The sequence below is a fragment of the Platichthys flesus genome, chromosome 6 (genome assembly GCF_949316205.1).
Source record: "Platichthys flesus chromosome 6, fPlaFle2.1, whole genome shotgun sequence".
Taxonomy (NCBI): domain Eukaryota; kingdom Metazoa; phylum Chordata; class Actinopteri; order Pleuronectiformes; family Pleuronectidae; genus Platichthys; species Platichthys flesus.
Window position 1 is genome coordinate 13,093,148 of NC_084950.1, and position 22,137 is coordinate 13,115,284.

The 22,137-nt window shown below is 41.2% G+C and overlaps 3 protein-coding genes across 6 annotated transcripts in view; 1 reads left to right on the top strand and 2 right to left on the bottom strand.

Annotated features, from left to right (window-relative positions):
- Positions 1 to 67: 67 nt before the first annotated feature.
- On the bottom strand, positions 68 to 7,102 carry pstpip1a (proline-serine-threonine phosphatase interacting protein 1a). Its single transcript, XM_062389409.1, has 15 exons — positions 6,961 to 7,102; positions 5,809 to 5,909; positions 5,649 to 5,723; positions 5,508 to 5,542; positions 5,297 to 5,403; positions 5,114 to 5,176; positions 4,567 to 4,671; positions 3,620 to 3,665; positions 3,312 to 3,391; positions 2,211 to 2,309; positions 2,019 to 2,115; positions 1,818 to 1,902; positions 1,628 to 1,704; positions 706 to 803; positions 68 to 597 (listed from the first exon to the last, which is right to left on the bottom strand). The coding sequence occupies exons 1-15, from the start codon at positions 6,988 to 6,990 to the stop codon at positions 466 to 468; spliced, it is 1,230 nt and encodes a 409-aa protein (XP_062245393.1). The 5' UTR covers positions 6,991 to 7,102; the 3' UTR covers positions 68 to 465.
- rcn2 (reticulocalbin 2) lies at positions 6,663 to 10,630 on the bottom strand. 2 transcript variants are annotated; one of them, XM_062389412.1, is made up of 8 exons: positions 10,571 to 10,630; positions 9,979 to 10,119; positions 9,780 to 9,882; positions 9,160 to 9,356; positions 8,958 to 9,071; positions 8,775 to 8,868; positions 8,537 to 8,676; positions 6,663 to 8,387 (listed from the first exon to the last, which is right to left on the bottom strand). In XM_062389412.1, exons 2-8 carry the CDS (start codon positions 10,117 to 10,119, stop codon positions 8,244 to 8,246), a joined length of 933 nt encoding a protein of 310 aa, XP_062245396.1. In that variant the 5' UTR covers positions 10,571 to 10,630; the 3' UTR covers positions 6,663 to 8,243. The 2 variants fall into 2 exon arrangements, with proteins under 2 accessions (XP_062245396.1, XP_062245395.1); XM_062389411.1 differs by having other exon boundaries at positions 10,514 to 10,610.
- Positions 10,631 to 11,380: 750 nt separating this feature from the next.
- Positions 11,381 to 22,137, top strand: part of scaper (S-phase cyclin A-associated protein in the ER) — a 58,544-nt gene continuing 47,787 nt past the window's right edge. Inside the window, exons 1-8 of one of the 3 annotated variants that reach the window (XM_062390283.1) lie at positions 11,381 to 11,674; positions 15,155 to 15,272; positions 16,451 to 16,527; positions 17,099 to 17,296; positions 19,671 to 19,771; positions 20,223 to 20,339; positions 21,176 to 21,294; positions 21,804 to 22,090. In XM_062390283.1, coding sequence (XP_062246267.1) covers positions 11,507 to 11,674; positions 15,155 to 15,272; positions 16,451 to 16,527; positions 17,099 to 17,296; positions 19,671 to 19,771; positions 20,223 to 20,339; positions 21,176 to 21,294; positions 21,804 to 22,090 — 1,185 coding nt within the window. In that variant the 5' untranslated portion in view covers positions 11,381 to 11,506. Of the gene's footprint in view, positions 11,675 to 12,009; positions 12,755 to 15,154; positions 15,273 to 16,450; positions 16,528 to 17,098; positions 17,297 to 19,670; positions 19,772 to 20,222; positions 20,340 to 21,175; positions 21,295 to 21,803; positions 22,091 to 22,137 lie in introns of those variants that run through there. The other 2 variants (XM_062390285.1, XM_062390284.1) reach the window with 2 other exon arrangements.

Here is a 22,137-nt window from a genome sequence, read left to right on the forward strand (position 1 = left end):
AAATGCTTTTCTTAATAAATGACAATGTTGATCTGTGCTAAAATAAAAACTGAGAAGTTTTCAGATATCAAATGAATACAAATATATTCTCTTGTAAGAAAAACAAATATTATTTTTAGCAATCTGAAACAAAACAGTACACAGGAGTTATATACAAGATACAAATTCAGCCCAAAATGAAGGGCTTATAGATTGAACAATTCAATTGACCATATTAGAATGAACATAACGCAGTGACAATATTCAACGTATCAGTGTTAACCAGCTGTCTAGGTTTTGGCATCATGTAAAGTTATATGAATTTGTGCCAAAGCAATAAATAACTCACCATTCCACAACCTTATGTACAGTATAACATTTTGAATGATTATTATAATCCTAAACTATCAGGTGGGCTTTTACAAGACATTTTTAGCTGATAAAGTGTAGTTGTTATTAAGTCCAACATGTGACTGTCGGGTGAACTCATTCTTTAGCGAGGTACGAGCCAGGAACCAATCCGGCAAGGCCGTTTCTTTGCACCATCCACCATCCGTCCTGACCTTCATCCATAACAACCACAACGTCCCCAATAGAGACAGAGAGCTCGTCTTCCCCCTGAACAGAGAAACAATGACTCAAGAGATTATTCTTTAAGTGAACGAGAGTTGGAATTTCTGTATTCTTCTCATGTAGAGAGGTTGACATCAAAGTGAAGAAGCTGACCTGTGCTATGTATTCATATATGACCTTGAACTCGTCACTGCTCAGTTGAGACGGTTGAAACCCAGGAATGGAAGCATATACTCCATCTGATGTTTCTGCTGTGGAGACATTACAGGATTATTCAGCTAATGTGTGAAGCCACTTAATTCTTTTTATTTGCAAATGTATTACTAATCCAGTGACTGAGCTGACAGCTGATAACTTGGATACCATATTTATTTTATGAAAATGGATTCACATCCTTAACATGCACCTTAGGGCATTTATCAACATTTCACTAACCTTATGATGGGATAATGCACATATCTTTATTTTCTGCTGGTGACTGACAAACAGACTATTCTCCTTTTCCTGTTGTATTTCTACTGGAAGAACTAGAACATTTTTCAATTTAATTAAAACGTTCTCACAACAAGCAGCACTTGTGACTGTGGAGAGAATAATAAACTCCATTTTAACAGCAAAAAACCTCTGGCAGAACCAGACTCGATATGGATCCCCTTCTGCCTCGACAGGTTGGGGTGAGTAGAGAAAATTGGGGAGGAGAGGTGAGTTGGGTGAGGAAGAGGGGAGAGAGAGAGAGAGAGGGGAGTTGGTATTGAGAGTTTTCACTCTCGTCACGTCAGGCTGGTGCTTGTCTGTTGTGGCTTTTGGTTTGACAGTTGTGATATATTTCACCTCACACCAGTTACAAACTCCTGCAGTGTTTATCATGGTCGTACCAGTATATCTACAGACAGTGGGTGTATGAATGCATTTTAAAAGCATTTCCTCCGTTGCCTGTTGTTGGTGGTAAGAATAATGACCACAGTGTGTAACTCCCAGTTGCTTCACACTCTGTGTTGAACGGATGAATTGACTTTGAGACTCTAAACTGTCATCATGAAATAAAATTATACTGTAATAACTCTGTGTACTTTACCGATAGGCTGTTCAACCGGCTCATTGATGCTCAGTTTGGAGCCTGATGAACAATTTCCCTGCAAAAGACTCGAAAACCTAAAAACAATATTGAAAGGACGCACACATAAATAATTGTAGAAGAAAAATAATATCATGCAGCAAATTCTGTCATTGTCTGCATTATCATTCATTGCTTTGGATTGTGTCACCTTTTCATGACTCCAACAAATCCAGCACTGCCGTTTCTATCAGTCGCAGCGTCTCCATCGTAGTAATCCTGGTATTCAATTGGAGCTGGGAGGAAAAAAACGGTCTTGAATGCAAAATGCAACACTGTGAGATAATATTAAAATTTCCAACTTAGAATATATTCAAATCCCAACCAGGAAGGTGGCGAGAGCGTGCCTTACCCGGGGGCTTTGTGCCAGTGCTATTCATCTCCACAAAGCACTGGTTGTCTGTCATGATGTCACACTTTTCCAGTGTACTTCTCACGTCCTCGTAACACTGGTGGAGCAGTTTGAATGGGATACAATGAGATTGATTTGAAGGGCATGATGAGGAGGCGTCTCGTACAGATGTGTAACAGCAGCTCCACCAACCTCGTCGTCTTTCACACTCTGCAGTGATAAATGGTTGCAGTGCACCCACAAAGCGTTTCTCAGTATGCTGAGGCGGTCCTCTTCCTGCTGCTGAAATATCTGCACAACAGCAGTGGGATCGGAAAGAAAAAAGGCATATCATGGAGGAAGCATTGAAGTGCAGTACAATCACTCTATTGATGGTAATATTACACTAAACAGTACTTTGTGAACACCTCTGAAATATAGTAATGCGCATGGTATCTCTCACAATAAATGCCTCCCGCATATTTCTCTGTTGTCTGTCCACTTAAACGCTCATAGCTGTCATTGAAACATGCATCACAGCTTTTAGATATAAATTGAGGAAGTACTCAATACATCTCTTTCAGCTGTCTTTTAGCTGCTTTAATCTGTGTGTGTGGGTTCCAGGTATTACTTTTGTAGTGGGAACCTAATTCCATTTTCAAGTTAGGTTGTGTTAGGTTTAAAACTTTTTTTAGTTAGATTAAGTTTAGGTTTGTAAGTTTAGTGTAAGGGTAAGTCTTCAGGAAACGCCTGTGTTTCTGTGTGTGTGTGTGTGTGTGTGTGTGTGTACTTATATCTTTGAGTACAATTGAGCATAGACCTTACTGAGTGAGGACATTTTGGAAATATGACAAGATCATTTCCTGTCCTCACTGTTGTTTGCTTTAAGGGTTAAGTCTAGAATTAGTTTTTGGTTAGGGTTTGGCATTTAGTTGTGGTTGTTGTGGTCAAGTTAAGGTCAGGCTATGCCAATAAGTGCCCCCAACACGATAGAAGGAGTGTGTGTGTGTCCTGTCTTGCAAGCTACAACGTACAACAACCTTAAATTGCTTAATAATGTTGAATGGCTGCCTCAGTATTGCTGTGGTTATCATATGCAGGAAGGAAACTCAGTTGCCCAGAAACTTCTTTGGTAGATGAGTGACTCACACCATGTTCTGATCATAGGAAGTATTACACATCCTCACTGACAAAACAGCACTTGGGCATTACCACTTTTGATTTAAGTCCGTACATTTTAATGTGGTAAGATGTAGTGTATATTCCCCACTTGATAAATACTACAAGAGGAGAAAAGCAGCGTCTGTACTTTACCTCACATGTGTTGATGTGTGTTGACTCCCATTCTTGACGGATCTTGTCAAGATGTTCAATGTTTGACATGTATTGTTTCGCTGAGGACAAATAGAAATCAATTGTATAAAAGAGAAGGTTCATTTAACATTTCATATTATTTTTGCTTATGTCAAAACCACAGTTTATCGGATAATAATCTGTATCTATCCCCTTGAAGTGTAAATTACTGGGACCATACTTAAAAAACAAACAATTGCAGTGTACTACAAAGCAAAAATAAATATATGTTTCTGGTGCCATAGTAGATCTCACTATTTTGTCCTTACCAGCTTCCTCAGCAGTTTCTCTGCAGTGTTTAGATTTATTGTTCATCTGAAAAAGAAGCAAATTACAAAATGACCCAATAAATGTCAATGTTATTTTATTTGTTTTGTTCATTTAGTTAAGTAATCTATTTAAATTTCATTAAAAAAATTTCCCATCTCTGTAAGTGTTGTGGAGTAACTGGACCAACTGCCCGTGTGGTTTCAGGAACTATCGCTCTGGTTGCCAACAACAGCCAAACAATACATATGTTCTACTTAATGGTATTAAAGTGTGTAAAATACAACTGTATCTGAAGTTATCAAAGTATTGATAATGAAGGGCTTTCAAATGTGAGGGACATTTAAAATAACACAGATGTACAGTCAAAAACAAAGGCACAATATTTTCTTATTTCTCTCATAAACATAAAAACTATTCTTCACAATGATTAAACCATTTCAATCATTAAAAACTTTAAACTTGGCGTTTGCGTCAAAAATGCAAAGACCGAGACAGAAGTAGGGCGATAACGGGACTTTGAGATGTGAAACCATAAATGTTTTAAGAGCTCCTTAATACAAAAATGCTATTTGCTTATTACATACATTATTATATATAAACTCGGATGTTCGGCCGTCACTGTGCATAATGATGTATGAGCAGAGTTTGAATCTAAAAGGTTGATTTCACATTTGTCTGCATAAATGTGAGTTTTTTTCTCTGCTGCTTGAACCTACGAACAAGATGTGGGAACTTAAAGCCTCTAGCTCACATACAAGTTTACACGTTCTTAGACTGTGAGGGTTTCAAGTTAGGGAAATAAGTAGGTTATTTGGTTCACACAAATCATTAGTCAATGCTGATTCGACTGTAAATCTGTCCGTTTGTCTTCAAACATGTCAGGAGTTAGAAAAGAGTGTATGACAACTGGAGGATGACACATACACGCACCACAGCACAGATTTACCTTCTCTATCTGTTTGGGAGTGGTGGTGGGGGCGCCGCCCATCTTCTGGGCCGTCTGCTCGGCCTCGTCAGCCTCCCTGCAGCGCTGCTCGTAGCACTTTTTTGACTGGAGGAGAATAGAAACCACATGAAACTATTACAGCCATTCTCTGTTCATCCGAACTGCTATGAACCCTGGGGATGGGGGGTTTAGGAGGGGCTTGTGTTGGCAGGAAAACAAACTGCATCAACCACCCGCTCACTTCCGTCTTCTGAGTAGAGGAGCATGACATCGGGGTCCTTAATATTCACTCTTATCTTGCAAAACCATCTTCCGCTCACACATTCACAGGGCAATGCTTCTCTACTTTCGCTTTGCAGAGCGAGGACAAGCTGCATTTCATCTACTTTTCTTCCACATAGGAGGAAGAGTTGCCAATAATTCAGTTATTTTATCAAATCACTTAAATTCAAACTTCCAACACAAAATATAAGACTTTATAAAAAGCCTTTAATGGCTGAAAAAAGAGAAAATGTGTGTACATCATGATAATAAGACTTGACCTTACTTCTATTGTTTTCTTGTAAAGGGCGACTTTCGCTTTCTGGACCTTCTCCATCATGACTTCAAACTAAAGGATCAAGTAGTTTTCCCAAAAAAAGAGAGAAAAAAACAGGTCATTGTCAGAAAACCCACAAACTCTTTTTTTTTTAGATTTCCTCTGTATGCAAATGAGAATAAAATGCTTTGCCTTTTTCCTCTGTTCTTTCTGTCGCTCTCTGAACTCCTCCATCCTCTTCACTTCGTCCTTCAGGTGGCCGGAGAGCTGAATGTGCAAGTTTCCTATGTTCTCAATTTCTGAAACATTTGCAAAACCGACAAAAAAAAACTTGTCAGAAGTGAGAATAAGCTATGGCGTGTATGAAATGCCTTGAGACAATGATAACGGAAACATAACCTACGTTTTTTCATTTCATCGAAAGATATTTTTAAAGTGCTGTGAAGACAAAAGAGAACACAGGATGTACTAAGATATCACGCATTGAAATGTAGAAGAGGAAGAGATAATGACGAGTGCATTGATGTTCAAACCCCACACTTACCAGATCTCGTTCAAACCTCCAGCCTTGCGGGCGATGGTGACCAGTTCTTTGCCGTATTTCTCCTCTACCGCTGCCCTGCACAACCACAACACAGCTGTACCACGTCGCCGACGCCACTCTCTGCATTCATGTGCAATTTACCCAAAGTGTTTGAGCCCACCTCATTTTCAAGAGCTCCTCCATGTCTTTGCATGTCCGTCGGCCATCATTAAGCCTCTGAATTATGGTCTCATACCCACAATTGCTGATGAAGTCCGTGCCCTGCAGTACCACAGATACCAGACAACAATTTCAGAGTTAAGGGAAAGTGTTCAGAGGGAAACTTACACAATATTCAATTTTGGAGCGAAAGTAAAAAATATATCTGCTAAAAGCAAAATGTTTCACGTCCACTGGGAAGAAAGTTTTGATGCTGCCTTATTGTGTGATGTTTTTAATCAGACCCACATGATCAGCTTTGTGCGATAGCTGCAAAGGACGATAAGACGAGATGAATATCAACAAATACCATGACTGTGGCAATTTTTTTCCACGTAGGGGTAGTGTGGTATCTCATCTTCAATGGAAATCGTTGCAGGTGGAAAGTGGAAAAAGAGATCTAACTCAATTTTGACTTATGTGGAAATTAAATTATTGATACTGATATTTCTCTTAAACAAGTGATGGACATTTGGCACAGGGTAACTGATAGCAGGATGTTAATAAAGGAAGCACACAGTGACACTCAGTAAACTGAAGCTTCAGTAGAGTTCAACTGTCACACATACTTTAAAAGGTGCTATGTGCACAACAGTGCATCAAACACACAATAAGGGGACATTACCCTATGTATGCTGTATTTATCTGGAAACCTACAGTGATGATAAAGATCAAACGTTAGCTGTAATAAGTTATTTTGGCCTAAATACACTATTAAAAAAAGTTGCACTGAGAGAAATCTTTAGCTTGTGTGACAGACCTGGTTTTTAAACTGTAGAACGTGTGCAAAGATAAAAAACAGTGTTTTTGCTCATATCAGTGAATAAAAAGATATTTAATCAGTGAGCAAAAGGAAAAAAGCAAAGATTAAAAGTTTAAAGACAGGACCAAGTGTTTATATGACTGGTGGTACAGATAATCAACCAGGGATATCATTTAGTGAATATCCTAGCCACACCAAATGAAATGTTTAGATACAATAGAATGAAAAGGTATACCTGAATGCTGGCAAACATTCGGAACACAAAGCTGATTTCACACCTTAGTCAAAAACTCATGATCGACTAAAAACATAACTCAAAGTGTAGCTATTCGTAGAATCACACTAACTCACCCAGAAGGCATCTTTAAATTCTAAAGTCATCTTGGCAGTGGAGGATAAACAGTCCCTGCTGCAGAATCCACTCAGCTTTTAGTCACTCTACTAAACCCAGCAGGGGAACACGCTGCTGCTTCTACTGCTGCTGCTGCTGCTACTGCGGCTCGGTGCAAGTGAAACAGATCATGACACATTCAGGAAGCCAGCGTTAAAACAGCAACACACTCTCACTAACTCATTTGATTTTAAATGAGGAAGAGCTGTAACGTGCCATGCTGATCCTCATGTCATTTCAGTTTTATCAAGGGGACAAAGAACAACGATCCATAGCAACACTTCTTCAAATACACTTCTAAAAACAAACTCCAATTTCTTTCATGACAATTTACAGAAGTGTTGGTTTGAACGTTAATAATGTGTGTAATTTAATTAGGTTTCCTCAAAAAAGAGGTTGTACTGTATGACGGATTCTCAACCTAGGGGTAACGACGGCCACGGTTGTGCAGGATAACTTCTGGGGCCGTCAGATGGTTGTTAAATAAAAGTATTATAATATATTCAAGATAAAATGGCATATTTTAGATGGGGAAACGTTTTTATATTAAATTGCATGAACCAGAAATGGGAGCTGCTTTAGAATGGCTGTTACTGAGTGTGTCTGTGAGACTCAAAGTCTGTCGGGCAGGAGTTAAAGCTCGGACACAAATGTTTTACTTCACTCAACAAACTTAACTTTTATTTTGTGAAACTGGCTTTATGCATTTTGATGAACGACCCCGTGAGCCGCCAGATGTTGTGTTCTGCCTGATTGCTCAGCTGAAGAGAAAAACAACATATATATATATATATTTATATATCACAGAATGCAAAATGTTCCTTACTTATCTACTCTTAAAGTGAGAAGACAAAAAGGTCTTGGCTTGAGATTGAAGAAGTAAAGAATTAAAGCAGACTACAATGCAGAGAAACACACCAGTCTGATACTACCGGTGGGTCACTACTCGAAACACTTGAGAACCCCTGCTGTGCTGTATAATACAACATCTCTGCACCCACACAATTTGGGAAGTTCATATTTTGTGTCACTGTGCATGTGAGGTCCTGCACACCACTCTGGGTATTTTGCAATAGATGTTTCCTGTTCATTGCTAATGCAGTGATCAAGGTCAGATGTGGACATCTCCCTCCAGAGAGTGAATCCGATGACTTATGTAAACGAGCAACTGCAGGAAATAAAATAAGACCACACCTATGTGGAGTCAAATGATAAAACTCTACAACAAGCTTAGAAACAGTAGTTATAATTCATCGTGGGATACATGCAGCTGTCTGCCATAGTCTGTCACTTCACTGTTCATGAATGTCTCTTGATTTTTCAAAACTTCCGCCTGTGAGATCTGCCCGTCTTCGTCGCTGTCCATTTCCTTGATGAGGTGAAGAGCCTGTTGACAACAGAGAATCAAAATGAATAGTAATTAGGAGAAAGGGAACTTTTATTAATGAAATACCAGGGATCATCAAAATACATCATGTTTTAAAGCTCATCCAGTTATTGTTTAAACCTGTTAACTTTGAAGAATTTTGGCTTTACCTCTTCTCTCGCTGAACCGTAGCTGTTGGGCGCAACCCACCGGAGCTGCTCCTCTCGATTCAACCTGCCGTCCTTGTCTTGATCGTAGAGATCTTTAAACCGCACAGTTTCCTCAATCTCCCACTGCGAAGGGGGATTCTCTGATTAAAAAAAGGAGTATAGTGATAACTCTGCAGAAGTGGAAAAAACTATTGTTAACATATCATTCTCTGCTTTGAAAAAATCTCTTTGCCCTCACCATCACCACGGACATCTCCAATAAATTCCCTTAGATTGATGTATCCATCTTTATCCGTGTCATATTCACTCAACACATCTTCAATGGCAAAGTCCTATCAGAGAAAAAAATTGATTATTGAACTGTGACATGAAACAGATTTGAATTGGGAGGAGAAAAGTACAAAAGTCAAAATTGTCTTACAGCCATGTGATCCACTTCAGACGGGTGTGTGAAGGCAAGAAACTCTGTTACATTAAGGCCGGGTCTGCCGTCCACATCAGCAAAGTCAAAGCGCCTCCTCTCCTTCAGGTGGAGCTAAAGTAGATATGAGGCTGCTTTAATTTCACATGATTTAGGATGTGGCCCCAGATGAATATTTACTGAACGATGAAAGTGAGCCCACGTGTCTCAGAGACTCTTGCTCTGGATCCTCCAGAATGGTGCTGTCATCTAAACTGATGAGCTGGTCGTGAGCAACCGTGTTGTACTCCGCCCATGTTACAGCACCATCTTTGTCAGTGTCAAACTCGGGGAAACGCTCCTCTGCATCTTCCAGAGCATATCTTCTGTAAACGTGCTGAATCCACAGGGTAATCTCCTCTGTGGAGGAAAAAACACAGAGCAGGACGAGCATGAAGTTTAATGAAGCCCTATCAACATAATCACCTGAATTGAGCCTTTCACAGACATATTGGTATCTGCGTTCAAGTTTGCTCATATGCTAGAATATGAACACCTTTGTTTTACAAACTACACATGGCTAACACAAAGATAGTTTTTTTAAATAAAAATAGTTTATTTTAACTGTTAAATATCAAGCCTCAGTTATATGTATTAGTCATAAGGGTTTGATAATGATATTTTAGGAATCATTGAGAATTTTGTTTTCTCTCTATATATATATATATATTGATCAGTATCAACATTGGCCTCCAAACATTCCATATTAGTCAGGCACTTTAGTTGAATCAACTATGTTCATCTTCACTATCTTTCTTAAAATTGAACGAAACATAAATGTACCTGCACTCAGCAGATTGTTGCCATTTGTGTCGATCTTCTTTACAATTTCATTCATCTTTTGCCTCTGTTCACCGGGGCTAAGTTTCTTGATCTCCTCCGTGTCCTACAAGTGGAGAAAATGAGTGAAGCCCAGAGTGAGCCGGTGATGAATGAAACTGCAGAGTGTAAAAAAATAAATATATTTTAAATGAACCCTGACCTGCTCTCCCAGCAGGACATTCAGGTCGTGTTCAGGGTTGTGCTGCTGGCCAATGTAATGATCTTCATGAAGATGCTTGTGAGAAGTTTGTCCAAGTCCAAACTGAAGAAACAGCAACAGCAGCAGTGCAGAGGACGTCATCTGTTGATCAACACAATGCATGCAACAAACAGATAAGGGCTTTTATTGAATTTAAACTTCCAGGTCCACTTGCTGGGTGAAAACTGAAATGACCAGAGCTCAACAGAGTGACCCTGCGGCCACCTGCTGGTGAAAGTCCAGACAAACCAAACCTAACGTGTGATTCTCTATCGTCCTGAGTCACAATGAAACCTGACGACTCCACAGAAACTAGTGAAAAGAGCCTGATAGAAAGACTGCCGCTGATTTAGTTGTTTTTAGTTCCTGTTTGTGTTGAACACGTTTGACAGAGAGGGACTAAAATAGAGACATTTCGTCAGATCTGAGGCTAAAACCGAAACATTAGACGCAGGATAAATAGCCAGAGTGATAAACATGCAAAACAAGCATTTACTGTAGTTAGTGAGACGAAGCTGGAGATGTTCATGTGAGAAGAAGATGTTACAGTTACCGTGAGAAGTTCGCCACACAAATGATGACGTCATTTACTCTTATTTATTCTGGAGGAAAGTACTTCCGGGTTTAAACTTCAAAATGAGTGTCATGTTATAATGGAATCTACTGAATTAAGCCCATATAAACCTACATATACATACTACTGTCCTTTGAAATTTCGAACACTTAGGAATATGATGCTTCACATTATAAACAAAATATGATAAAGACATGAGGATAATATTGAAAAAAACAGAACCAGTGGTTCACAGGGACCCTTACCAGACCGGGTGTTCTATTTAGCTATTAATGCAGGATCCACTGAAGTTGATAGTCTGCACAAAAAGTGCAGTATATTCGACGCATTGAAGTAAGACAGCCCTATAATAATGTCTACTTTAAATAAACGATTTTAATGTTCAATTTTAGTTTAAACCATTTCAGGGATGCTGATACCCGTCTGGTGGTGCAAATAACTGCATATGTATCTTCAAATTGCAACAAACTATAGACTGTGTACAGTTACAAATAGTGTAGTCGTATGACGGTGCAGTGAGCTCTTCAATTTCAATTTTGTTTTTACGATATGCGTTTTAGTTTGAAGGCCGGCTCACTGCTTGATCTGTTTCCGGTCTCTGTAGTTGGCGTTACGCGGAGAAAATCAAACAAACATCCCGCCCGATCATCGTGGTTGCCATGGTAGACCGTCCTTAGTACCGCCCAGTGAGACTCTGTCCCACCCGGTATTCTGTATCTGATTGGCTGATGCGTGTGTCGCTTCCGTGTCACTGTGGATTCATTGGATAAGCCCTACGCCAGTCAGAACTACAACTGAGAAGACTTCCCGGTTAGGTTGTCCTCACCGTCTGGCATGACTGTCCATCAACAAGACAACTTTAAACGGAGACTTTCACCTATCGCCACCTGAGCATTCCAAAAGCACCGCGGGTCGATGTCCAAAGACAACCGCCATGACGGTCGACGGCGCGGCGCCGGGCAGCACCGCCTCGGACCCAGGGTTAGCCAAGGTGGGGACGGCAGGGAGAGGTCTGGCAGCAACAGCCCCGGCTCCTCGCATGGAGGAGGCAAAAGCAGGAATACACCCACCTCCGCGTTGAAGGTGAGAGACGAGCCGTTCATTTGGCTGAAAACGTCACAGTCAAGATGCTCTGCTAGCTAGCTTGAGCTAAGTGACTGGGCACCCGAGGAGGGGTGCGTCTAGCTAGCTGCTCTGCTAGTGAGGGAGCGTTTTTGGGTCACCTTACCCCGCGGAGGTGTGGCGCTGTCAGCTCTGATGGCCTCTTGTGTTCCTAAAAACACATGAGAGTCATCCCCTGTCAGCGAGCATCAAGGGTATGATACGTGACCTCGAGAGATGTGTGATTAGGCTCAAATGATTTCAGAGGTCTATGTGTGTAAGTGAACTTGCCATGTTATCATTGACGCGTGGGAGTGACATCAGGTGGAACGGTGTGTAAGGCTCACATCAGAGTGATCTGGAAGAGTCTGCATCAGATGATGATGATGATGATGTCTCCTGCTCCCACAGTGCGTCTTCATTGTGCCTGTGGTTAGCAAGTTTGTTCCATTTGCACACACTCTGACCATGTGTTTTGTCGGCCCAGCTGCCCATGAATCATCAAGTGCATCGAGACCAATCAGATCCAGAGCATCTCTCAGTGTGGCTAATGCACACGCACACACACACACACACACACTGCCTGACTGTGCCTGCAGCTATACCCCTGTCACTGGCAACATGGGTTGGGGGGGCCGAGCAGCAGGCCTGCCGTGTGCACATGACTGCGCAGTGTTGTGGCGGAGGGAGAGTGAGAGATGCGAAACAGAGTGAGAGTGGCGGGTCGGCTGCAGAGCAGGGAGAGCAGTGCAGAGATGCTGTAAAGATAGGAAGCTGCAGAAGAGGGTGCAAGCCAGAGAGACAGCAGCAGCAGTGAGGTGGGCCTAAGAACTTGTCCCTCTCAGTCGCTACCGGAAGAAGAGTTGACACAGCTGGGCAAGTTGCTATAGCAGTTTGGACTACACAGTAGGAATCTATTTTGGTCCTGCCGTCAGATGACGATGTCGCCTTGCACAAGTGGCACTGCTGGTGAGGGGGAGCGGGCTGCCTGAAGTGGGCTGCAAAAGTATGTCAGGGGCGGATCAGGACGAGGACCCTACTCACAGACTGTACTTCTTCTCTGTATGTACCCTCTAATCTTTAGATTTTTCCTCTGTGTCTGTCCTAATGACCTAGATATCACCCTCTGTCATGCTGCTTGCATCTGTTTGTTGACCCTGCCAAAGGGAAACCTTACACTCGCCCCTTACTGAGCACAATCTATAAAATAAGCACCCGCTCTATTGCATGTGGAAGTAGGACTGCCTGGCCAGGGCATATAGCAGGATTCGGGCTTCACTGTCTATCTTGTTCTTCTACTGTGCAGCCATTGAGACAGCTTGTTTGCAGCTGATTAAGTGGATCAAGAGAATGTTGCTTTAAGCCTTTCCCCCTCCTCTGGCTGCCACTCTCAGACAGCCATCAACTGTGGGAAGGGAATTCTCACAACACTCATCCAAGGGTCTGTCAAGCTCAGGAAACAGAGTAAAAATCTACCTTGTGTAGATGCACGATGCTCACCCACCTCTAGTTCTTGCTCATTATCAGCAGGACCTATGCTGTTTGGTGTTCGTTTTATCACTTTGTAGCCTGGTTCTGCTCAACAGAGTAAAGCACAGGCCACTCGACATGTAAAGAATTCTGCTCAGCAAAAGTAGGTCAGCTGGATGTCTCCCTTTGGGACATTAAATAGTATCCGACCAATACACGCATGCTGTTTCTACGCGTGTTAAGCCTAATGAACCATGTTCACATTATTTTAATACCCTTGAAGTACATTCTGAAAAAAATTTTGCAAATAGTTTTTTTACATAAACATCGGACTAATTGTCAATTGTTTTCTTAAAGCCTGAGAGAAGTACTGTATCCGTCATGCTGTCTATTCAAATGCAGGGATCCTGCAGGCATCATTGTGCTGTAGCTTATTTTGCCTGAATAGTGTTGCTCATGAGAGACAGCCAGGGGAGAAGAGAACGGTTTGTTCCATGACTCATTCACTATTAAGAGGAGAGCTAGCTCTCGATTTTTGTTTGGGTCAGAGGTAGCGATGTATTTTAAATCTGAAACAACATCTTGCAGTTGTCCTACCAAAATAGCAGTGTTTTGGTCTGGATTTCCGTCACCCTTGGATTTCAATCATTCATGAACAATACAGAGAAGCGGTGCAGGGCATTCTGCTTGGAGAGAGAACATAGCGTTGAGTTATTAGCTTCTTTGTTGTTGTGTAACCAACTGTAGTGATGTGAGATTAAAAAGGCAAATTTTACCAAGGACGGATCAGGGTACATTGTGAATCTTTTGACTTAGCGGTTGCTTTGTAAATGCAGTTGTTATTATGATTGTTGAGATTTCAGTAACATGCGTTTCTCTGTGCCATGGGGATACAGGAAACATGTTGCTGCCATGTTTCATCTTCATTTCACATGAGTAAAAGCCATGAAGAATAACTTGTGCAGTATTTATTTTGGTCCACAGTGTCTGCTGCACCCGAGGTTAAAGTCAAGCTCATTGATGCATATTCAATGTGTAGGTCAACCATGATGCATGCTGGGAACTTAGCTAGTTTAGAGCTGCTGCCTGTATCTGTTTCTTGAACATTTTTACATGCAGTATGTTTAGTGTGTGCTATGCTGTGGCATCAACGCTGGCTCACAAGCTCATACCAGGGTTGGACTAATAAAAAAAAAAATACATTTAACTTGCCTTTTTATGACATTTATGCCTTTGTATTTATGTTTGTTAAATGTGCTATATGCACTTTGTTTTTGGTCATTGTGTTGAAATGAATGTAACCATAGCAACAACATTGCATAGTTAAGGCTTCTACTGGATAACTCTCCAGTAAAACAATTTGGGTTAAATGTAATTTTAATTTAAAGCTTCTTCGTCAATACAGCATGAAGCTCAATTTGTTATTGTGCCATTTAGAGTCAAATAGACGAAGCCCAGAATGCACTGGGATCTTAATGCTGTGTGGTTTATAGCTTACACCAGCTACCACCTGGGCGCTGTTTGCACATGAAGGTGGGCATGTTGTGTCCTCGAGCTCTCATCCGGCTCACCTCCTCCAAATATGGTTACTTCGGGTTTTTTCTGTTTAAAATATTTATAGTATATCAGGCTATTGCTACTTAGGAAATACTTGTTTTGGTGGTTTCATAGGATTTGTGGACAATAATCAAAATATATATTCTGACCGAAGTCATTTAAACTGACCACAAATCAGGTTATTCTAGTAATGTAAGGATTATTTCAAGTTGCCTCATATTTGTCTCTATTCCGATAATGGGACACAATATAGTATGTGAAGAACTTGGTGGGTTATCTTAGCCTCATGTCCATTATTCCACAGAAGTCACATTGTGTTTGTCTTGCAACATATCATGTTTCTCAAATTGACCTAATGTGATATTGAAAGTCCCTTCATCTAATCAATCAGTTGCACATCTAATTGTTGTCTGACGTCTTCTGTCTCTCCTGCAGGCGTCTTTCCAGCGCTCCAACAGCCATGACAAAGTGAGGAAGATAGTGGCTGAAGAGGGCCGTGCTGCTCGAAACCTCATTGCCTGGAGTGTTCCTGTGGAGAACAAAGAGGAGGAAGGTCGGTTGCTGCACGCATACAAAACTCTGTTTCCACAGCCAACATACTATTATTTACCCTTTTTTTCCCTTTATATGTTAAAGATTCATATTAACATCACAGGAGTAAATTGAGTGCAACGCTTTCATTTTCCAGACTTTACCGTTCAGTAGCAGGTGTTTCTGCTGATGTTTACTTTAGGTGTGTTTCTTTGGCTCAGTGGAGGATTTCAGTGATTTATCAGCTGCTTTACAGTGACCGCAGTGTTTGATCCTTCTCACAGACCGTGCTGTTAGCTGTAACACAATATCTGCTGGAACCCAGGCTAATACTTTTTCATGTCAAGATTAGCCTGATAATGGAATGACATATTGCTGAGAAACTCCTGTGCACGCTAAACAAGCTTACACCCAATTCATGACCCATTACTATGAAATAGGCTTTGTATTGTTATGTCGTCCATGTGATATCCTTTTTTAAACCCTGTTAGTTTATAAGAAATTGCACTAAATAGAGCACATACCTCCACCAAAGACCAACAGTCTTCATTGATTCAGTCAAGCTGCGACAAATTCCACACGGATATCAATCCCTTATATGTGCCTATTTAGTTTTTTCATTAAGATCCATAAATTATTATTCCTTTGGAAATGACTTGAAATGTCTACACCAAAATATAATGCGTTTTGACCCGAGCCACATTTCTCCACCAAGGTTTGTGTTAATTCGCCCAGTATTTTTTGCATAATTTTGCTGACAAACAAACGGACAGGGCTTAAAACATACCTTCCTCTGTAAAGATGGTAACTATTTAGATTATCTGCTTGACAATGTTGTGTCCCAGGACCAAGGACAACTTTAGGCTTTATTAAGAGAGTTTCTCTCAGCCGTCCTACTCTGATATCCCCATCAGGGTTTCTCACTTTAGCTCTGGCTCTCCCTTTTCTTTGCTGGTCCAGTTATGTTTATTCAAGCTTCTGTTTATGGATTGATATGTTTGTTTGGTTTGTAAAGATATGGCACAACTGAATAGATTTGGTCTTTACTATTGTACATTTGACACATTTCAATGAAATCATTGATTACTCCAAAAGTTGTTTGATAAGAGTCCATCATCAGAGCATGTTGATATTTAACTAGACTGTGTGTGGTTTACATTTTGACTGTTTATAAGCTTTTTTATTCTCTTTTACACATAGCAAAGTCCAAAAACAACTCCATTGGCACTTCCAGGGTTCAGAGGATCAACTCTGGTCAACGAAGAAATAAAAAACAGGTTGGTATCATCATCTGCTTCCACCAGAGGGCACTACTTGACAAGCCAACAGCTGTTTCAGGCTTGTCAGAGCCACTCCTGGAGAAGCAGTTTTTGAAAAGAGTAGAATAGTCCTGTAATTGAATTGTGAATTACACTTGATTTCCAATCAGTAACTTACTGTCCAGCAGTTGTTCTTGTGCATGTATGTAAAATTTACAGAAAGATATTTGTTACCCTGCAAAAAGCCAAAGGAGACTCATGTGAATGTTACCGACTGCACAAGTGAAATACTATTTAACTATGTCTATCATATTTTTTTAGTTTCTATGTATTTTGATGTTTTTTAATTTAATATTTAATACCTTGTGACTCGCTCTGGTAGAAAATACTGGGTTTATGTGTGAAATCTCTTTAAATGCGTGGTTGGTATTGGTAATATAAGTAAAAACAACAGCTGCACCCCCTGTCTCAATGAAAACAAAAAAACTGCTGTGGCTGCTACATATGTAAACAGTTAAGAGATTTACATGACATTGTAATTACTATGTTATTGTTACGATAATGTGTGGTTCATGCCCTGTCCCCACAGAATGCTGGTGTGGAGAGTAAAGGTCCAGCCGGTGCCTTGTTGGACAAGGTGGTAGAAAAGAGTCCCATCAAAGCCAGACAGCCTCGCAAGGTGGACCTGCGCGCGCGCTACTGGGCGTTCCTCTTCGACAACTTGCGCCGAGCAGTGGACGAGATTTACGTCACCTGTGAATCTGATCAGAGTGTCGTGGAATGCAAGGTGAGTTTTTTTTTTTTTTTTTTAATTATTTAAATCCCAGCAGAAATGCAAGTTCCACTTTCAGAATCAATGGGTTTGGGTTTGACCTCACCAAACATGACTTTTTTGGGCGATGCAAGTGTGGTATGATTTACGAACACTAGAGGGGGGCAGAGATCTGAGTGAAATCTCTGCCTCACATTCCTCCTGATCTCTGCTTTATGTCAGAGGGGCTCTCTGAAAGCTTGCTGGCAGGAGAATTATCACAGGCCTGGCTGGGTGGACTGAATATCGATGACAGACTGTAAACAGTACAACTTTGTGTTTGTTGTCTGGCATCTCGGCTCCTTTTTTGTTTTTGAAAAGTCTACACCTCATTAAATCCACTGCGTATTTGACACAATTGTCTTTTTCTGGAAATTATGTTTTTTGTTTCGGTCTAGCTGTAAAATGGCACTGTGATGTTGCTCCAGGGCACACTGGCATGATCCTGCTTGTCCTGTGTTTTATTGATTGACCTGCCATGCTGCATTATGCTGAGCATGGTTCTGGTGACGCTCTGCGGTCAGTACCGTAGCCCAGTTCCCTGTGGTGTGGTCGGCTTGCTGTCAGTGCCACAGCGCAGCTCCCTGTGGTCTGATCAGCCTTGTTGTCACTTGGCCTGTGTCAGACATCTGGCTACGAGGTGTTTTTTCCCCCTCATACCACTGTATCTCTCCACACCCTAATGCCGTCTAATGGCCAGGGAGCTTGGTGCTGTTCATAATCCCCCCCCCCAACCAACTTTGCCTTAATGGACACTGATAGATGATGGAGTCATCTGGAGGGGAAGCAGAGTGCTCTGATAGCCCCCAGCCACAATCCCCAAGCGTGGCTGTGGGCTTCATTTGTTCTCAGCTAACAATTTTCCATCGAAAAACAAGTGCACAAAAACATAATCAACAGGAAGTAACGCCTAATTCGCTGCCAAGGCTGCTGCTCTAATGCTTTATGTCACTTAGAATGAGAAACTTGGCACTAACCTAATATAATGTTTCCTGTTCAGAAGGAAATTGTTGAACATGTAGTGATTCATGTATGATTATAAATAATGGCCACACCTATCTTCTCCACGGCCCAAGGCTTAATTAGCTATGATAAACTGTTCCTTTATCCCATCACCTGATTTATTAGACATATCATTTAGAACAGGAAAGAAGTATGCTGTATTCTCAGGTGGTTGGAATCAGTTGTCAGTTTTTAATCATGTTTGAAGGGAACTTACAGAGGCGATTCTAATTTAAAGTAGTTGGTGGGGAAAAAAATAGAAAAGTTAATTATTTACCTGAGGTCAGAAACGGGGACCTAGGCTGTACCTATTCATTCTTGTAGCTGTGAGGACCTCAGGCTTTTACTGCCCATCACACTTTACGGCAATGCCCCTGGCAGGTTAAACTTTTTGTCATTCCTCATGAAATGTTATGTGAGGTTTGTATTTAGGTAAGTGTGCCTGTTAACACGCTGAAAGCTGCTTTTATGGTGCCTTCAGTCACTGTTGGTGTTTCTGTCAGAGGTGCAGCAAAGCTCTCCGCCTCTTGGCCTTCATTACCAAATGAACACCGGGCCACGGCAGCAGTCGCTGCCTGTTAACCAGCTCTAATCAGCAGACCTGCTGCTGGACACATCTTTCACTGGCCTGACTCGTCTATTAACTAAAAGCACTGTGAAGCTTTACTCTCAATTACCACTCCCTTCACGCTCCACATCAATCAGCTGTGTCTCTGTTTCATTAGAGCTCTGGGGAAAAAAAGCTCTGCACCGCCCGCCACCTCTGGAAAACCAACACTGTTTGCAGATAATAGACATTTGGCACTTTGAATATTCCTGCTCTGTTCTTCCTAAAACGTTTCAATCATGCATTTGAGCTTGCACAAGAATGTGTGATTTCAGCATCACTCTTTATCATTCTCAATCGTACAAAAGACTTTGGTTCTTAACATGCATTTGAATAGTTATATTTATAGTTCTACTTGAATAATTTTTTAAGAAATATTTTAACCTCTGACCATCCCCAAGTATCAAATAGCAAAAACAGATTTTTTTAGTGGGTTGTTTTTGTTTATATAGTTTTAATGCTGCTGGCTGAATGGGGATTCCTATGAGTTACCCATAGATGTGAACGTAAATGTTTCTTTGTCTCTTTATATCAGCCCTGTGATTGGTTTAGTTTGTAGGATGCATTTTTTATGGTATCAGATATATTAAACTTCATTTACTGCTGTTTCCATTTTTATTGTCCAACAATACTTAGTGACAAGCAGCATATCTCTCTCCATTGTCGTTCATGGTTGCCCTCTTCATGTTTTTGTTAACAACGTGCTGTGTATTCACTCTCCTCTTGTGACTCTGTCTTTAGGAGGTTTTGATGATGTTGAACAACTACGTTCGGGATTTCAAAGCTCTGATCGACTGGATACAACTTCAGGAGAAGTTGGAGAAAACAGACGCCCAGAACAGGTGATCTTTGGTTTGTTTGTTTTCTTTTTCTCACCCTCTTCTTCTGTCTCTCACTTTCTTTTACTCTCCTCTTCGAATTGCTCCCTGTGGAAAATAGTAGAAGTGCCGGTGTCTGGTCCCCTGGCCTTGAGTCACAAACAGAACGGATCAATAGCCTTGGCTTTAATTCAAAGTGATCCCAGAGTTTATTGGCTTCTCTTTAACACAGTGACCACTGCAGCCGTAAATTGACTAAGAAATTAAATTCAGAGCGCTGTCTCCCAATTTGTCCGTTTAAAGCATGCTGTTAATCAATAAGACAACCTGAAACTTTTACATGATCTACTTTTGCATAAATTGCTGCAAGTGAATCAACTTATTCAACTTAAGTTTGAGCCAAGCCTGTGTGGGTGTTTAGCTAATAGTATTATGGTATAATTAGTGTAATTGTTACCTCTCTCTCTTGGTTCAGGCCCACGTCTTTAGCATGGGAAGTGCGTAAGATGTCTCCAGGACGTCATGTGATGCCAAGCTCCTCTGCAGACAGGATGGTTCCTTCTGCAGGTGTACGTCGTAACCTCAACTTTGGGTAAGCTCTGTCACACGCACCACAGCCTTTTCAGTCATGAGCTCTGGAGAATGTCCGGACTTTCTCTGGAGTTCGCCTTTCACAGATGAACGACGCAGTGGGAGATTCTATGCTCAGATGCATTCACAGCGACACATAAATCCCTGGATCATTCAGGCAAGGGGTGGTGCAGCAGGCAGGACGTAACCAAAAAATTCTGCTGTGGAAATCAAATCTTTTTCTTTACAGTTACTGATTTTGTCATATCCCAGTTTGGTTCACTGTTTTCTGTCACCATTAGGGATTCAATTTGCTTTTAAAGACCAAAAGAAACTTTTGTTTGATTAAGAATGAATCCTAAGGCATACTGTTATAAACCCATCCCTTGTTGTAATGATGCTTGTTTTTTAAGGGCTTAGAAAAACCAAACTATGTTATCAAGCAATACAATCATTGATTGCTGAGGCTGAAGCATTTGTTTAATGCAATTTGTTTACTCTCTCTCACTCTACAGCCATAGAATCAGTTGAAGGTGTAGATGAAAGTGTCAGTTAAAGACTGCTGAAGCATGGGTTCAATATGTGCACTGCTCTGTAATCGGATGCGGCAGGAAATGGATATTGATTATGATGGAGGTCCGTTGCCCAATACAATTCCAGGCTATCTCTGAATGGAGAGTGCTGGGGGGAGGGAGCCACTTTCTTCAGGCCATTGGACTTTCTTTAACAGGCATGGTTGAAGCTGCTCAGACTGGATTAAATTAAGCTGAAAATCTTACCTGTTGACATTAAAGACTTCACTCAGACGGTCCACATTTGCTAGTTTTCATTCATGATGTGTGTATGTGTCATATTCAGCGGTCCTCCTCCATCAATGGCTGCAGCCCGGTTCTCCCACACAGGCCTCAGCTGGGCAGACCGAGTGAAGTGCGTCCCCAACTCCGGTCAAACAAACTCATCTCAAGTAGAGAAACCCGGTAAGACGTTCTGCTCAGACTTACTCCAAAACAAATGTTAATAAATAAAGAGTAAAAAAATGTATGGGTGGAAAACTAACAGAATATCAGTCATTATATAAGAAGAGGCAAAGTTTGTACAACACACAAATAGATGCAACATAGCAGCATTATACATATGCAGACCTTTTGGAAATTGTAAAAAATACTTACCTAACCAGTTTCATCTTGGTAACATGGTTGCATCTTACTTTTCCATACTAGTAATATTTGCTCTTTAGATGCAAACATGCCTGTTTTCAGAGGTTGCGTTTGATGGGGAGGATGATTTTTGTCATATCAGAGATGCCAGTAAGGGCCAGGTTGCAATCCGGATGAATATCAATTTTGTAATTTTTAGGAAAACTATTGTATGAATCTATATTAGGATTTGATGGAGCAGCTCTGTATACGTGGTTTTTTTCACAACAGAGCACACAGTAACATATCTTCCTTTGCTTTATCGATTGAGTGCTTCATGTTTTTTCCAGGTAAAAAGGATGCTGAGGGCTGGGAGACTGTCCAGCGAGGACGCACTACCAGGCCCCGCTCTGCTGCCATGGTTGCGAAGGTCAGTCCTGTCTTAGCCCACGTCCCCCCAAAGCAGGACAGCGACAAGGAAGACCAGCCACATCTGCCGCCGCAGCAAGAGCAGAAGCTCCAACCTCACTGTCCCTTGGAAAAGGACTCGACTAAGACGGACATTGAGCTGCTAGACCCCGTGGATCCTGACCCCCAGGGGAGCGTAGGAGGTCCAGAGAATGGGCACACGTTGGAGGTACTGAGGTTCAGTACATTGTGAAGTCTTTCTCTCTGAGCGGTCCC